The sequence below is a fragment of the Candida dubliniensis genome, chromosome 7, assembly GCF_000026945.1.
Source record: "Candida dubliniensis CD36 chromosome 7, complete sequence".
Classification (NCBI taxonomy): domain Eukaryota; kingdom Fungi; phylum Ascomycota; class Pichiomycetes; order Serinales; family Debaryomycetaceae; genus Candida; species Candida dubliniensis.
Genome location: NC_012866.1, coordinates 608,183 through 627,287, shown reverse-complemented (window position 1 = coordinate 627,287; position 19,105 = coordinate 608,183). Strand labels below are relative to the sequence as shown.

At 39.6% G+C, this 19,105-nt stretch overlaps 1 protein-coding gene across 1 annotated transcript, besides 3 other annotated features; it reads right to left on the bottom strand. All coding sequences in view use genetic code 12, as the record gives it.

Moving 5' to 3' along the window:
- Positions 1 to 4,385: part of a repeat region (RB2 region) that runs on past the window's edge.
- Positions 1 to 19,105: part of a repeat region (core RPS block consists of eighteen complete RPS units of 2106bp each, plus one partial RPS unit of 1535bp; orientation = sense) that runs on past both edges of the window.
- Positions 538 to 2,088, bottom strand: CD36_72390 (conserved hypothetical protein; the record flags this gene model as incomplete). Its single annotated transcript, XM_002421412.1, has 1 exon — positions 538 to 2,088. One exon carries the CDS (start codon positions 2,086 to 2,088, stop codon positions 538 to 540), a length of 1,551 nt encoding a protein of 516 aa, XP_002421457.1.
- Positions 4,384 to 19,105: part of a tandem repeat (RPS (RePeat Sequence) domain; last RPS unit is partial) that runs on past the window's edge.

Sequence of the window (19,105 nt, the reverse complement as noted above, 5' to 3'; positions counted from 1 at the left end):
TAGTGATTCTATAACACTAGAGTCATGTCGTCTGAATAGAAACAATGAGCCCTTGAACATTTCAGACCGGCTGTTGAACTAACATGGTTATATGAACAACACTTATTCTCTTTAGTGTATAAATTACCGCCAAAGCGTCAATGAATTTCATATCACCCACAAATAAGACATACAAAAATATGCATGTCTTTTAATGTATGGTGTATCGCAATATCAGCCACAATTGAAGAATCCAAGGAAGGTCAAGGGTATCTGCAACCATTTGAAACAAACAAGCATCGGTCCATAGATGTGAAAGATACTGTACTGACAAAACAGCAAACAACTACCTCTTGCTATACAATAATTCACCACAAAAGATGTCCATTCTTATTCTTGTAAGTGCATATTTCCAAATACTGGTGATGATAATAAAGCATTCATTAGTTTGTCTCATGCCCGTTATTTGACAACTGGAGTAGTCAATCATGTTTGTTTAGTGAAGTAAATAATGCAATAATATTAGTCATTAATCTCTTCATTATAAAACAGTCACTTCTATGATATACTCGACAACACAGCCAAAGTTGAAGTAAACAATTCATTACTAGTTAACTCATCACTCTCAGCATTCCCCAAAAATTGAGATGGCTCTCTATTCCCACTTCCAATTCCCTGTTCAGTAATAAAAACCTTGCGAAAAGACACTAGTAAAAGGTCATCTATTCTAGTAATTTTGGTTCCACTCTGATTTTTTATATATAGTTCATTCAAGTGCGTTTGCAATGGTTGAAATACACTTAGCACGTAAAACCTGATATAATTATTATAATATCTCCATGCGTTCAATATCAAAGTTTGTAAAGATACTTCCGATGGCTCGGCAGTTTGCAAGTTGTGACTCAATACTGTCATCAATTTTTCGAACAAATCTGATAACTGTCTGTAATCAAAGTCGTCCACCTTACCACGGCCCAAACTTGATACACTTGATCTTGTTTTCAGTCTAAAACTTTTATCGTGATCTAATGATGCTCTTTCATTGGGCTGGTGTAAACAAAAGCTCTCTTTTACAAAAGTTGCAATTTCTTCCACATTTGCATTCAATATTGGACGCATGCTTACCTTTCGACCAGAGTCGGATACGGAAAAAGATGGGGTGAATAGTGGTTTCAAGTAATGATGAAGGTTCGAATATATCTTACTATCTTTTTCGTGATCTAATTCACTCTCGTATATGCCCAATCCAACTTCTGTTTGGTGATACTTGTTTAACTTATTCTGGATAAACAGATCTGCTGGCACAAGCATTTTCTTATGAATATCCAAAAAAGAACTGTTTGTATGGTCCATATTAGTCTCTCCATCTTCAATTGAAATATTTGGGTTGGTGAAATTATAAATCTGAGCTAGTTCAGGATTGCTGATTATTGAATTTGAGCTGTTTGAGGAAAGACATAAAGTTGTCTTGGATACTTTTGACAAGTCATCGAACTTGCTGGACAAAGGTGTCGTGCCAGTCGCAACCAGATTGGTATCTTGCTGAAAACTGCTGCCATTGTGATGAGATCGATGAAACAAACTATGAAATGTGGTACTCATTGGCGAGCTCATTGAGTTCTTTCTTGACTTATTCACCTCATTCAGCAGATTACCAGTTACTATTTTCCGAAACGAAGAGTTATCTTCACTTATTGAGCTACTGGTATCCAAAAACAATTCTGGTTTACGACTGCTTTGATTCTTGGAAAACTTTAACTTCTGGGCAATCTTCAACCTATTGCCACTCTTGCTTGATTCAGATGGAGACGCAGATTCTCGAAGTGTCTTTGGGGAGCTATCATCATCGCTTGGAGAATGATAAATTGAAATGTTAGATGACGACTTATTTCTAGTGAATAGCCTGGATAAAGCATTGCTAGTTTTAGTGGTTGAGTTAGTTAAGTTTGATGAAAACGAGGTGTTCGTATTTAGTTTTCTCAAGGTGTTGAAATCGACATTAGCAATTTGTGAACTAGATGGAGGACCATGAATTTTTGTTGATGATGAGGCATTCGATTGTTTAAATATCGATGAACTCGGAGATTCTTGATTAGGAACTTCAGACATTGTGTAATACTACACAAGTTTCACGATTTTAAGAGTGTTTGAATAAAGTAGTGTGGTGACTGCCAAGCCTTGTTTTCTCCTTATAAATGATTCAAATTATGGAATTCTAACAAAGATTCACGCAAGGGATAGCTGAATTAGTAGTGGTACATGCCTATTATGAAATGTTGCCAACAAAAAGCTCATCTTCAAAGTTGAACTCAAGTTTTGACGAGTCTCTTTTCTATTTGGCTGTTATACGCGAAACCAGTTGTCGTGGATGACACAATACCATTGTCAGTACTTTCTACATGGTTCTTATTTGAAGTGCATATCCATTCAAAACTGTGCAAGAATGAAGCTTTACAATGAGTGTATTAATGCATTTTGGAGTAATAAGATTTATATGTCTTTATTGTGTATTCCCGTCCATGTTAACCGTCTAAAGTTACAGTTATTTGATTGCTCATGCTTTTTCTACTTGCAACCTCCCTTATACATTTAGTTGAGGAGAAAGAATGTTGGGTTATGTGTAGGAATACCCATTCGTGTCATAGCTACGATCAGTCTTGATGATCAACTTAAGTGTTGAGTGTAAATGTACAAAATAATACAGTTCCAAGCATTATTGAATTTAAGGCAATTCCAAGAATTTTTGAGTTGTGTATATTTCTCAAATTCCCTCGTCAAAGTGAGAAACCACCACTCCTATTTTATTCAGAGTAAGCTTATTTCTGTACAACATTCCCTGGTTGGCGTGTATCTTTCTCAATAGTAGTAGTTATGCTAAGAGTTTTCGTGTTTACTCAGGTGAGATATTCGTAACGTAGATTACACAAAAATAATTTGTATGGCGCGTTTTTCTTGATAATCACCAATGGTGTTTTATAAAATTGTATCTTGCACGATCAATGAAGAATACACCAGAAGTTAGACAATTTGAGCTATAAGTCTTAATCAAAGTTATCTGGTGTGGTTCCAATGATATTGGAAGCTATTGGAGATACTCAGCTGTGTAAGATAAGTGTAGAGTCTGGCTATCTTGGTGACTAGTTTGGATTAATTATTTGCAACTACCAATTTTGTGTCACATATTTTTAATTCTACATTTTTTTATATTTTGCAAAAATATTGAGCCAAACTTTACTTCAAACTTTCTACAATAGTTGAATTTCTAACTCGTTGTGTCTATTTCCTCTATAACACCTCCTAAAAAGAACCATTCAACTGTTTGGCTATTAAATAACATTACCATCAATATTTTGAGTCCACAAAGGTTCATTTTGATATTCAAATATGGCCATCAAATACTTGTACACGTGAGATAGTCATACAATTTGAGTCATTGTCACGAGATGATTAAGAGTCATCCATGCCTAAATGGTTAAAACACTACTAATGTTATGCACTACCTGTGGCCATCACACGATGAATACGTGTACTTTTCATTTCCTAATTACGTGTTTGTTTACATTTCCTCTTCCTCTTATGAAACGCGCAGAAATATATCATCACGACAAACATTCATCCCTTTTGACCCATCACATTTCTCTTCCAAATAGTCCAAACTACTGAAACCAACAAAATGGTAGTATTTCACTTTCTTATAATTTATAATAGCTAACCCTGCTAACCAGTTTCAGGCAATCAGTGTGTATATAATTACCAAGTGACTCACATACTCAGAAGTACTAACTGTTTTCAGATATAAAGTACCAGCAAGTTCTTTCCAAATGAATTAGAATAGTTTATTCTACCGAAATATTTTGGTCATTTCTGGATTAGAAACTATTACCACATACCTTGTATCCAAGGAGGTTCCTATTTATTGGACATTCATATAAATTAGCGTAATGAAAACCACTGACACACATAGCACTCCCATTGAGAGACAACACCTTTGAGATGATCCACATATAGAAAGAAATCAACTTGGTTTATTTCCACCTAGATACACACACTAAAAACTCCTGAAACATTTACGATGCTTTCCTATTAATGACAATTTCAAGTTAATTCACACACAAGAAACTACTCACTACTTTCAGGAACCAATTGCTAGTACTTTATTTCTAGTTAAAACTCTTCAAGGTATTTCAATGGGTCCAATGGTTTGGAGACGGGGCATATATTTTGGTTTAATTAGATGTCATTATGGCTACAGGACGGCATTTTTTATACATACTTCTATTCAAACTAATTACAGTTAAATTTAAAACTCATGCTGGATATCACAGAATCATAAATAGACAACTTAGTCGTTAAATTGAACCAATTTCACAACATGTAAATTATGTAAGCACACCTGTTAATTCCCTTATAAAAACGGCCTTTTTTATTGTAGCATCTCTAATAATTCGCCTACCTCAGTCACTGTTTGTGTGCATAATAGAGATTTGTCTTGGCTTCAAAATGGTGTTGGTTTGGTCGTTGTAGCGCATCTATTGGTGGAGCAGTAACCAAAACTAAAATCGGTGTGTTTCTTAACTATGGCCAAAACGGCCTTTTTTGTCCCACAGCTTTCATCTAAATAGGTTTTCAAACAGTATCTAACGGCTTTGGTACTCACATTTTGTGGTTCCAAATCGGCACTAGCCTTACCATTTACTCGTCTATACTCGATCTTCTGTCAACAATAAACCACTATTTTGACCCTTAACTATGGCCAAAACGGCCTTTTTTGTCCCCCAGTATGCAGTTGGATACCGTTTCTAACAGTTCTCATGGGGTTCGTAGTCATAACACGTGGCTACAAATCGGCACTAGTTTGACTTTTGTAGCGCTTCTATTCGTCGCATTGTTTTGACTGGACATAACTGCGATTTCCTTAACTATGGCAAAAACGGCCTTTTTTGTTCTACAGGTCCTGTTTAAAGACCTTTTCCAATGGCTCTCTCGGTGTTAGTAGTTACATCCTGTGGCTACAAATCGGCACCAGTTTGATCTTTGTAGCGCAGAAACTGGTAATTTGGTGGCTCGCGGATCAAAATAGTTTTTTCTTAACTATGGCGAAAACGGCCTTTTTTGCTCTACAGGTCCTGTTTCAACACCTTTTTTAACGGTTCTTTCAGTGATAGGTAGTTACATCCTGTGGCTACAAATCGGCACTAGTTTCACCTTTGTAGCATCAATACTCGTTGATCCATTCTTCTCCAACCAAAACACGGAGATTGACCACCAAAATATTTTCTTTAATAACTCCTCCAATTTTTAGCCGATTTAAACCAAAGTTATACCCAATAATCTAGATTGATGTCGGTTCAAATCGGCCCTAGTCTGGTCTTTGAAGACGTCCTTGTTCACCAGTAATCGCTGTTTTTCCAAAATGCCCTGCGCACGACTTTTCTGGCCATCTCGCACTTTTTGCCCTCCAACAATGAAAACACCATTGATCAAATCAATACTCTCGGTTCCAAACTCCATAACCTTCCTCTACAAATCGGCACCAGAGCCCCCAAGTTCCGACTTCAATTCGTTGACCTACAGAAAGGGGGTGCTCTTAACTATGGCAAAAACGGCCTTTTTTGTCCCAGAGAACATGCCACAACTGATCTTTGGATCGGTTATGACGGCTTTAACAATGTTCATGTTTGGCTACAAATCGGCACCCATTGGGCAGTTTTACTGCTCCAACTGGTTGTACCATTACAAACGGAGTTTACGAGCATGCTCTTAACTATGGGCAAAACGGCCTTTTTGCTCATACAGCTCCCAACTAAATGCCGCTACTAAACATACTCTCGGTTTCAACAACCACAACTGTAGCCTACAAATCGGCACCTGATTGGCTCTTGTAGCACTCCTCTACCGCCCACACTTCAATTTCCATCCTTAACTATTGCGGAAATGATGCAACTCCGAAATATTGGTTTTTGGGCAATATCTCCACCAATATTAGAGCTACTTCAACAGTACTGGATTTGGCAGTTGCTTACAAAATGCGCCTTTAATGTGACCCGACTTCCACAAGTCTAGCATCTATATTGGTGGAGTTATTGACGATTTTAGAGTTTAATTAGCGTTTTTGGCCCATCTGGTAGCGTTTTTTTAAAAACGATTGACCAAAACTAAAAACACAGCGTGTGCATTCAATACATTAGCTACGTTTACCAAATCGTCGGGTTTATACCCAAAAAATGCTGGCTACAGATTGATACCAAAAAAGCCAGGGTTGGCCTAACAAAAAATAGCTGTACAGACTACCCCCAATTTTCACTATGTAAAAGACCACATTATTGGTAATGGAGCTTCGAATATAACATGTATTCCTACAAAACTCTAACGGTAGTTTATCCAAATTGTTAGCTACAAATAGGTCTTTGAAAGAGTATGGTAGCATTAAAATTGATGTTTCCATGTCCAACGGAATTAACTGGCAGGGCTCCCTGCTATTTTTTACCAGAAATTTGTTAAGAAAAAAGGCATAAAAAAACGGCCTTTTTTATTGTAGCATCTCTAATAATTCGCCTACCTCAGTCACTGTTTGTGTGCATAATAGAGATTTGTCTTGGCTTCAAAATGGTGTTGGTTTGGTCGTTGTAGCGCATCTATTGGTGGAGCAGTAACCAAAACTAAAATCGGTGTGTTTCTTAACTATGGCCAAAACGGCCTTTTTTGTCCCACAGCTTTCATCTAAATAGGTTTTCAAACAGTATCTAACGGCTTTGGTACTCACATTTTGTGGTTCCAAATCGGCACTAGCCTTACCATTTACTCGTCTATACTCGATCTTCTGTCAACAATAAACCACTATTTTGACCCTTAACTATGGCCAAAACGGCCTTTTTTGTCCCCCAGTATGCAGTTGGATACCGTTTCTAACAGTTCTCATGGGGTTCGTAGTCATAACACGTGGCTACAAATCGGCACTAGTTTGACTTTTGTAGCGCTTCTATTCGTCGCATTGTTTTGACTGGACATAACTGCGATTTCCTTAACTATGGCAAAAACGGCCTTTTTTGTTCTACAGGTCCTGTTTAAAGACCTTTTCCAATGGCTCTCTCGGTGTTAGTAGTTACATCCTGTGGCTACAAATCGGCACCAGTTTGATCTTTGTAGCGCAGAAACTGGTAATTTGGTGGCTCGCGGATCAAAATAGTTTTTTCTTAACTATGGCGAAAACGGCCTTTTTTGCTCTACAGGTCCTGTTTCAACACCTTTTTTAACGGTTCTTTCAGTGATAGGTAGTTACATCCTGTGGCTACAAATCGGCACTAGTTTCACCTTTGTAGCATCAATACTCGTTGATCCATTCTTCTCCAACCAAAACACGGAGATTGACCACCAAAATATTTTCTTTAATAACTCCTCCAATTTTTAGCCGATTTAAACCAAAGTTATACCCAATAATCTAGATTGATGTCGGTTCAAATCGGCCCTAGTCTGGTCTTTGAAGACGTCCTTGTTCACCAGTAATCGCTGTTTTTCCAAAATGCCCTGCGCACGACTTTTCTGGCCATCTCGCACTTTTTGCCCTCCAACAATGAAAACACCATTGATCAAATCAATACTCTCGGTTCCAAACTCCATAACCTTCCTCTACAAATCGGCACCAGAGCCCCCAAGTTCCGACTTCAATTCGTTGACCTACAGAAAGGGGGTGCTCTTAACTATGGCAAAAACGGCCTTTTTTGTCCCAGAGAACATGCCACAACTGATCTTTGGATCGGTTATGACGGCTTTAACAATGTTCATGTTTGGCTACAAATCGGCACCCATTGGGCAGTTTTACTGCTCCAACTGGTTGTACCATTACAAACGGAGTTTACGAGCATGCTCTTAACTATGGGCAAAACGGCCTTTTTGCTCATACAGCTCCCAACTAAATGCCGCTACTAAACATACTCTCGGTTTCAACAACCACAACTGTAGCCTACAAATCGGCACCTGATTGGCTCTTGTAGCACTCCTCTACCGCCCACACTTCAATTTCCATCCTTAACTATTGCGGAAATGATGCAACTCCGAAATATTGGTTTTTGGGCAATATCTCCACCAATATTAGAGCTACTTCAACAGTACTGGATTTGGCAGTTGCTTACAAAATGCGCCTTTAATGTGACCCGACTTCCACAAGTCTAGCATCTATATTGGTGGAGTTATTGACGATTTTAGAGTTTAATTAGCGTTTTTGGCCCATCTGGTAGCGTTTTTTTAAAAACGATTGACCAAAACTAAAAACACAGCGTGTGCATTCAATACATTAGCTACGTTTACCAAATCGTCGGGTTTATACCCAAAAAATGCTGGCTACAGATTGATACCAAAAAAGCCAGGGTTGGCCTAACAAAAAATAGCTGTACAGACTACCCCCAATTTTCACTATGTAAAAGACCACATTATTGGTAATGGAGCTTCGAATATAACATGTATTCCTACAAAACTCTAACGGTAGTTTATCCAAATTGTTAGCTACAAATAGGTCTTTGAAAGAGTATGGTAGCATTAAAATTGATGTTTCCATGTCCAACGGAATTAACTGGCAGGGCTCCCTGCTATTTTTTACCAGAAATTTGTTAAGAAAAAAGGCATAAAAAAACGGCCTTTTTTATTGTAGCATCTCTAATAATTCGCCTACCTCAGTCACTGTTTGTGTGCATAATAGAGATTTGTCTTGGCTTCAAAATGGTGTTGGTTTGGTCGTTGTAGCGCATCTATTGGTGGAGCAGTAACCAAAACTAAAATCGGTGTGTTTCTTAACTATGGCCAAAACGGCCTTTTTTGTCCCACAGCTTTCATCTAAATAGGTTTTCAAACAGTATCTAACGGCTTTGGTACTCACATTTTGTGGTTCCAAATCGGCACTAGCCTTACCATTTACTCGTCTATACTCGATCTTCTGTCAACAATAAACCACTATTTTGACCCTTAACTATGGCCAAAACGGCCTTTTTTGTCCCCCAGTATGCAGTTGGATACCGTTTCTAACAGTTCTCATGGGGTTCGTAGTCATAACACGTGGCTACAAATCGGCACTAGTTTGACTTTTGTAGCGCTTCTATTCGTCGCATTGTTTTGACTGGACATAACTGCGATTTCCTTAACTATGGCAAAAACGGCCTTTTTTGTTCTACAGGTCCTGTTTAAAGACCTTTTCCAATGGCTCTCTCGGTGTTAGTAGTTACATCCTGTGGCTACAAATCGGCACCAGTTTGATCTTTGTAGCGCAGAAACTGGTAATTTGGTGGCTCGCGGATCAAAATAGTTTTTTCTTAACTATGGCGAAAACGGCCTTTTTTGCTCTACAGGTCCTGTTTCAACACCTTTTTTAACGGTTCTTTCAGTGATAGGTAGTTACATCCTGTGGCTACAAATCGGCACTAGTTTCACCTTTGTAGCATCAATACTCGTTGATCCATTCTTCTCCAACCAAAACACGGAGATTGACCACCAAAATATTTTCTTTAATAACTCCTCCAATTTTTAGCCGATTTAAACCAAAGTTATACCCAATAATCTAGATTGATGTCGGTTCAAATCGGCCCTAGTCTGGTCTTTGAAGACGTCCTTGTTCACCAGTAATCGCTGTTTTTCCAAAATGCCCTGCGCACGACTTTTCTGGCCATCTCGCACTTTTTGCCCTCCAACAATGAAAACACCATTGATCAAATCAATACTCTCGGTTCCAAACTCCATAACCTTCCTCTACAAATCGGCACCAGAGCCCCCAAGTTCCGACTTCAATTCGTTGACCTACAGAAAGGGGGTGCTCTTAACTATGGCAAAAACGGCCTTTTTTGTCCCAGAGAACATGCCACAACTGATCTTTGGATCGGTTATGACGGCTTTAACAATGTTCATGTTTGGCTACAAATCGGCACCCATTGGGCAGTTTTACTGCTCCAACTGGTTGTACCATTACAAACGGAGTTTACGAGCATGCTCTTAACTATGGGCAAAACGGCCTTTTTGCTCATACAGCTCCCAACTAAATGCCGCTACTAAACATACTCTCGGTTTCAACAACCACAACTGTAGCCTACAAATCGGCACCTGATTGGCTCTTGTAGCACTCCTCTACCGCCCACACTTCAATTTCCATCCTTAACTATTGCGGAAATGATGCAACTCCGAAATATTGGTTTTTGGGCAATATCTCCACCAATATTAGAGCTACTTCAACAGTACTGGATTTGGCAGTTGCTTACAAAATGCGCCTTTAATGTGACCCGACTTCCACAAGTCTAGCATCTATATTGGTGGAGTTATTGACGATTTTAGAGTTTAATTAGCGTTTTTGGCCCATCTGGTAGCGTTTTTTTAAAAACGATTGACCAAAACTAAAAACACAGCGTGTGCATTCAATACATTAGCTACGTTTACCAAATCGTCGGGTTTATACCCAAAAAATGCTGGCTACAGATTGATACCAAAAAAGCCAGGGTTGGCCTAACAAAAAATAGCTGTACAGACTACCCCCAATTTTCACTATGTAAAAGACCACATTATTGGTAATGGAGCTTCGAATATAACATGTATTCCTACAAAACTCTAACGGTAGTTTATCCAAATTGTTAGCTACAAATAGGTCTTTGAAAGAGTATGGTAGCATTAAAATTGATGTTTCCATGTCCAACGGAATTAACTGGCAGGGCTCCCTGCTATTTTTTACCAGAAATTTGTTAAGAAAAAAGGCATAAAAAAACGGCCTTTTTTATTGTAGCATCTCTAATAATTCGCCTACCTCAGTCACTGTTTGTGTGCATAATAGAGATTTGTCTTGGCTTCAAAATGGTGTTGGTTTGGTCGTTGTAGCGCATCTATTGGTGGAGCAGTAACCAAAACTAAAATCGGTGTGTTTCTTAACTATGGCCAAAACGGCCTTTTTTGTCCCACAGCTTTCATCTAAATAGGTTTTCAAACAGTATCTAACGGCTTTGGTACTCACATTTTGTGGTTCCAAATCGGCACTAGCCTTACCATTTACTCGTCTATACTCGATCTTCTGTCAACAATAAACCACTATTTTGACCCTTAACTATGGCCAAAACGGCCTTTTTTGTCCCCCAGTATGCAGTTGGATACCGTTTCTAACAGTTCTCATGGGGTTCGTAGTCATAACACGTGGCTACAAATCGGCACTAGTTTGACTTTTGTAGCGCTTCTATTCGTCGCATTGTTTTGACTGGACATAACTGCGATTTCCTTAACTATGGCAAAAACGGCCTTTTTTGTTCTACAGGTCCTGTTTAAAGACCTTTTCCAATGGCTCTCTCGGTGTTAGTAGTTACATCCTGTGGCTACAAATCGGCACCAGTTTGATCTTTGTAGCGCAGAAACTGGTAATTTGGTGGCTCGCGGATCAAAATAGTTTTTTCTTAACTATGGCGAAAACGGCCTTTTTTGCTCTACAGGTCCTGTTTCAACACCTTTTTTAACGGTTCTTTCAGTGATAGGTAGTTACATCCTGTGGCTACAAATCGGCACTAGTTTCACCTTTGTAGCATCAATACTCGTTGATCCATTCTTCTCCAACCAAAACACGGAGATTGACCACCAAAATATTTTCTTTAATAACTCCTCCAATTTTTAGCCGATTTAAACCAAAGTTATACCCAATAATCTAGATTGATGTCGGTTCAAATCGGCCCTAGTCTGGTCTTTGAAGACGTCCTTGTTCACCAGTAATCGCTGTTTTTCCAAAATGCCCTGCGCACGACTTTTCTGGCCATCTCGCACTTTTTGCCCTCCAACAATGAAAACACCATTGATCAAATCAATACTCTCGGTTCCAAACTCCATAACCTTCCTCTACAAATCGGCACCAGAGCCCCCAAGTTCCGACTTCAATTCGTTGACCTACAGAAAGGGGGTGCTCTTAACTATGGCAAAAACGGCCTTTTTTGTCCCAGAGAACATGCCACAACTGATCTTTGGATCGGTTATGACGGCTTTAACAATGTTCATGTTTGGCTACAAATCGGCACCCATTGGGCAGTTTTACTGCTCCAACTGGTTGTACCATTACAAACGGAGTTTACGAGCATGCTCTTAACTATGGGCAAAACGGCCTTTTTGCTCATACAGCTCCCAACTAAATGCCGCTACTAAACATACTCTCGGTTTCAACAACCACAACTGTAGCCTACAAATCGGCACCTGATTGGCTCTTGTAGCACTCCTCTACCGCCCACACTTCAATTTCCATCCTTAACTATTGCGGAAATGATGCAACTCCGAAATATTGGTTTTTGGGCAATATCTCCACCAATATTAGAGCTACTTCAACAGTACTGGATTTGGCAGTTGCTTACAAAATGCGCCTTTAATGTGACCCGACTTCCACAAGTCTAGCATCTATATTGGTGGAGTTATTGACGATTTTAGAGTTTAATTAGCGTTTTTGGCCCATCTGGTAGCGTTTTTTTAAAAACGATTGACCAAAACTAAAAACACAGCGTGTGCATTCAATACATTAGCTACGTTTACCAAATCGTCGGGTTTATACCCAAAAAATGCTGGCTACAGATTGATACCAAAAAAGCCAGGGTTGGCCTAACAAAAAATAGCTGTACAGACTACCCCCAATTTTCACTATGTAAAAGACCACATTATTGGTAATGGAGCTTCGAATATAACATGTATTCCTACAAAACTCTAACGGTAGTTTATCCAAATTGTTAGCTACAAATAGGTCTTTGAAAGAGTATGGTAGCATTAAAATTGATGTTTCCATGTCCAACGGAATTAACTGGCAGGGCTCCCTGCTATTTTTTACCAGAAATTTGTTAAGAAAAAAGGCATAAAAAAACGGCCTTTTTTATTGTAGCATCTCTAATAATTCGCCTACCTCAGTCACTGTTTGTGTGCATAATAGAGATTTGTCTTGGCTTCAAAATGGTGTTGGTTTGGTCGTTGTAGCGCATCTATTGGTGGAGCAGTAACCAAAACTAAAATCGGTGTGTTTCTTAACTATGGCCAAAACGGCCTTTTTTGTCCCACAGCTTTCATCTAAATAGGTTTTCAAACAGTATCTAACGGCTTTGGTACTCACATTTTGTGGTTCCAAATCGGCACTAGCCTTACCATTTACTCGTCTATACTCGATCTTCTGTCAACAATAAACCACTATTTTGACCCTTAACTATGGCCAAAACGGCCTTTTTTGTCCCCCAGTATGCAGTTGGATACCGTTTCTAACAGTTCTCATGGGGTTCGTAGTCATAACACGTGGCTACAAATCGGCACTAGTTTGACTTTTGTAGCGCTTCTATTCGTCGCATTGTTTTGACTGGACATAACTGCGATTTCCTTAACTATGGCAAAAACGGCCTTTTTTGTTCTACAGGTCCTGTTTAAAGACCTTTTCCAATGGCTCTCTCGGTGTTAGTAGTTACATCCTGTGGCTACAAATCGGCACCAGTTTGATCTTTGTAGCGCAGAAACTGGTAATTTGGTGGCTCGCGGATCAAAATAGTTTTTTCTTAACTATGGCGAAAACGGCCTTTTTTGCTCTACAGGTCCTGTTTCAACACCTTTTTTAACGGTTCTTTCAGTGATAGGTAGTTACATCCTGTGGCTACAAATCGGCACTAGTTTCACCTTTGTAGCATCAATACTCGTTGATCCATTCTTCTCCAACCAAAACACGGAGATTGACCACCAAAATATTTTCTTTAATAACTCCTCCAATTTTTAGCCGATTTAAACCAAAGTTATACCCAATAATCTAGATTGATGTCGGTTCAAATCGGCCCTAGTCTGGTCTTTGAAGACGTCCTTGTTCACCAGTAATCGCTGTTTTTCCAAAATGCCCTGCGCACGACTTTTCTGGCCATCTCGCACTTTTTGCCCTCCAACAATGAAAACACCATTGATCAAATCAATACTCTCGGTTCCAAACTCCATAACCTTCCTCTACAAATCGGCACCAGAGCCCCCAAGTTCCGACTTCAATTCGTTGACCTACAGAAAGGGGGTGCTCTTAACTATGGCAAAAACGGCCTTTTTTGTCCCAGAGAACATGCCACAACTGATCTTTGGATCGGTTATGACGGCTTTAACAATGTTCATGTTTGGCTACAAATCGGCACCCATTGGGCAGTTTTACTGCTCCAACTGGTTGTACCATTACAAACGGAGTTTACGAGCATGCTCTTAACTATGGGCAAAACGGCCTTTTTGCTCATACAGCTCCCAACTAAATGCCGCTACTAAACATACTCTCGGTTTCAACAACCACAACTGTAGCCTACAAATCGGCACCTGATTGGCTCTTGTAGCACTCCTCTACCGCCCACACTTCAATTTCCATCCTTAACTATTGCGGAAATGATGCAACTCCGAAATATTGGTTTTTGGGCAATATCTCCACCAATATTAGAGCTACTTCAACAGTACTGGATTTGGCAGTTGCTTACAAAATGCGCCTTTAATGTGACCCGACTTCCACAAGTCTAGCATCTATATTGGTGGAGTTATTGACGATTTTAGAGTTTAATTAGCGTTTTTGGCCCATCTGGTAGCGTTTTTTTAAAAACGATTGACCAAAACTAAAAACACAGCGTGTGCATTCAATACATTAGCTACGTTTACCAAATCGTCGGGTTTATACCCAAAAAATGCTGGCTACAGATTGATACCAAAAAAGCCAGGGTTGGCCTAACAAAAAATAGCTGTACAGACTACCCCCAATTTTCACTATGTAAAAGACCACATTATTGGTAATGGAGCTTCGAATATAACATGTATTCCTACAAAACTCTAACGGTAGTTTATCCAAATTGTTAGCTACAAATAGGTCTTTGAAAGAGTATGGTAGCATTAAAATTGATGTTTCCATGTCCAACGGAATTAACTGGCAGGGCTCCCTGCTATTTTTTACCAGAAATTTGTTAAGAAAAAAGGCATAAAAAAACGGCCTTTTTTATTGTAGCATCTCTAATAATTCGCCTACCTCAGTCACTGTTTGTGTGCATAATAGAGATTTGTCTTGGCTTCAAAATGGTGTTGGTTTGGTCGTTGTAGCGCATCTATTGGTGGAGCAGTAACCAAAACTAAAATCGGTGTGTTTCTTAACTATGGCCAAAACGGCCTTTTTTGTCCCACAGCTTTCATCTAAATAGGTTTTCAAACAGTATCTAACGGCTTTGGTACTCACATTTTGTGGTTCCAAATCGGCACTAGCCTTACCATTTACTCGTCTATACTCGATCTTCTGTCAACAATAAACCACTATTTTGACCCTTAACTATGGCCAAAACGGCCTTTTTTGTCCCCCAGTATGCAGTTGGATACCGTTTCTAACAGTTCTCATGGGGTTCGTAGTCATAACACGTGGCTACAAATCGGCACTAGTTTGACTTTTGTAGCGCTTCTATTCGTCGCATTGTTTTGACTGGACATAACTGCGATTTCCTTAACTATGGCAAAAACGGCCTTTTTTGTTCTACAGGTCCTGTTTAAAGACCTTTTCCAATGGCTCTCTCGGTGTTAGTAGTTACATCCTGTGGCTACAAATCGGCACCAGTTTGATCTTTGTAGCGCAGAAACTGGTAATTTGGTGGCTCGCGGATCAAAATAGTTTTTTCTTAACTATGGCGAAAACGGCCTTTTTTGCTCTACAGGTCCTGTTTCAACACCTTTTTTAACGGTTCTTTCAGTGATAGGTAGTTACATCCTGTGGCTACAAATCGGCACTAGTTTCACCTTTGTAGCATCAATACTCGTTGATCCATTCTTCTCCAACCAAAACACGGAGATTGACCACCAAAATATTTTCTTTAATAACTCCTCCAATTTTTAGCCGATTTAAACCAAAGTTATACCCAATAATCTAGATTGATGTCGGTTCAAATCGGCCCTAGTCTGGTCTTTGAAGACGTCCTTGTTCACCAGTAATCGCTGTTTTTCCAAAATGCCCTGCGCACGACTTTTCTGGCCATCTCGCACTTTTTGCCCTCCAACAATGAAAACACCATTGATCAAATCAATACTCTCGGTTCCAAACTCCATAACCTTCCTCTACAAATCGGCACCAGAGCCCCCAAGTTCCGACTTCAATTCGTTGACCTACAGAAAGGGGGTGCTCTTAACTATGGCAAAAACGGCCTTTTTTGTCCCAGAGAACATGCCACAACTGATCTTTGGATCGGTTATGACGGCTTTAACAATGTTCATGTTTGGCTACAAATCGGCACCCATTGGGCAGTTTTACTGCTCCAACTGGTTGTACCATTACAAACGGAGTTTACGAGCATGCTCTTAACTATGGGCAAAACGGCCTTTTTGCTCATACAGCTCCCAACTAAATGCCGCTACTAAACATACTCTCGGTTTCAACAACCACAACTGTAGCCTACAAATCGGCACCTGATTGGCTCTTGTAGCACTCCTCTACCGCCCACACTTCAATTTCCATCCTTAACTATTGCGGAAATGATGCAACTCCGAAATATTGGTTTTTGGGCAATATCTCCACCAATATTAGAGCTACTTCAACAGTACTGGATTTGGCAGTTGCTTACAAAATGCGCCTTTAATGTGACCCGACTTCCACAAGTCTAGCATCTATATTGGTGGAGTTATTGACGATTTTAGAGTTTAATTAGCGTTTTTGGCCCATCTGGTAGCGTTTTTTTAAAAACGATTGACCAAAACTAAAAACACAGCGTGTGCATTCAATACATTAGCTACGTTTACCAAATCGTCGGGTTTATACCCAAAAAATGCTGGCTACAGATTGATACCAAAAAAGCCAGGGTTGGCCTAACAAAAAATAGCTGTACAGACTACCCCCAATTTTCACTATGTAAAAGACCACATTATTGGTAATGGAGCTTCGAATATAACATGTATTCCTACAAAACTCTAACGGTAGTTTATCCAAATTGTTAGCTACAAATAGGTCTTTGAAAGAGTATGGTAGCATTAAAATTGATGTTTCCATGTCCAACGGAATTAACTGGCAGGGCTCCCTGCTATTTTTTACCAGAAATTTGTTAAGAAAAAAGGCATAAAAAAACGGCCTTTTTTATTGTAGCATCTCTAATAATTCGCCTACCTCAGTCACTGTTTGTGTGCATAATAGAGATTTGTCTTGGCTTCAAAATGGTGTTGGTTTGGTCGTTGTAGCGCATCTATTGGTGGAGCAGTAACCAAAACTAAAATCGGTGTGTTTCTTAACTATGGCCAAAACGGCCTTTTTTGTCCCACAGCTTTCATCTAAATAGGTTTTCAAACAGTATCTAACGGCTTTGGTACTCACATTTTGTGGTTCCAAATCGGCACTAGCCTTACCATTTACTCGTCTATACTCGATCTTCTGTCAACAATAAACCACTATTTTGACCCTTAACTATGGCCAAAACGGCCTTTTTTGTCCCCCAGTATGCAGTTGGATACCGTTTCTAACAGTTCTCATGGGGTTCGTAGTCATAACACGTGGCTACAAATCGGCACTAGTTTGACTTTTGTAGCGCTTCTATTCGTCGCATTGTTTTGACTGGACATAACTGCGATTTCCTTAACTATGGCAAAAACGGCCTTTTTTGTTCTACAGGTCCTGTTTAAAGACCTTTTCCAATGGCTCTCTCGGTGTTAGTAGTTACATCCTGTGGCTACAAATCGGCACCAGTTTGATCTTTGTAGCGCAGAAACTGGTAATTTGGTGGCTCGCGGATCAAAATAGTTTTTTCTTAACTATGGCGAAAACGGCCTTTTTTGCTCTACAGGTCCTGTTTCAACACCTTTTTTAACGGTTCTTTCAGTGATAGGTAGTTACATCCTGTGGCTACAAATCGGCACTAGTTTCACCTTTGTAGCATCAATACTCGTTGATCCATTCTTCTCCAACCAAAACACGGAGATTGACCACCAAAATATTTTCTTTAATAACTCCTCCAATTTTTAGCCGATTTAAACCAAAGTTATACCCAATAATCTAGATTGATGTCGGTTCAAATCGGCCCTAGTCTGGTCTTTGAAGACGTCCTTGTTCACCAGTAATCGCTGTTTTTCCAAAATGCCCTGCGCACGACTTTTCTGGCCATCTCGCACTTTTTGCCCTCCAACAATGAAAACACCATTGATCAAATCAATACTCTCGGTTCCAAACTCCATAACCTTCCTCTACAAATCGGCACCAGAGCCCCCAAGTTCCGACTTCAATTCGTTGACCTACAGAAAGGGGGTGCTCTTAACTATGGCAAAAACGGCCTTTTTTGTCCCAGAGAACATGCCACAACTGATCTTTGGATCGGTTATGACGGCTTTAACAATGTTCATGTTTGGCTACAAATCGGCACCCATTGGGCAGTTTTACTGCTCCAACTGGTTGTACCATTACAAACGGAGTTTACGAGCATGCTCTTAACTATGGGCAAAACGGCCTTTTTGCTCATACAGCTCCCAACTAAATGCCGCTACTAAACATACTCTCGGTTTCAACAACCACAACTGTAGCCTACAAATCGGCACCTGATTGGCTCTTGTAGCACTCCTCTACCGCCCACACTTCAATTTCCATCCTTAACTATTGCGGAAATGATGCAACTCCGAAATATTGGTTTTTGGGCAATATCTCCACCAATATTAGAGCTACTTCAACAGTACTGGATTTGGCAGTTGCTTACAAAATGCGCCTTTAATGTGACCCGACTTCCACAAGTCTAGCATCTATATTGGTGGAGTTATTGACGATTTTAGAGTTTAATTAGCGTTTTTGGCCCATCTGGTAGCGTTTTTTTAAAAACGATTGACCAAAACTAAAAACACAGCGTGTGCATTCAATACATTAGCTACGTTTACCAAATCGTCGGGTTTATACCCAAAAAATGCTGGCTACAGATTGATACCAAAAAAGCCAGGGTTGGCCTAACAAAAAATAGCTGTACAGACTACCCCCAATTTTCACTATGTAAAAGACCACATTATTGGTAATGGAGCTTCGAATATAACATGTATTCCTACAAAACTCTAACGGTAGTTTATCCAAATTGTTAGCTACAAATAGGTCTTTGAAAGAGTATGGTAGCATTAAAATTGATGTTTCCATGTCCAACGGAATTAACTGGCAGGGCTCCCTGCTATTTTTTACCAG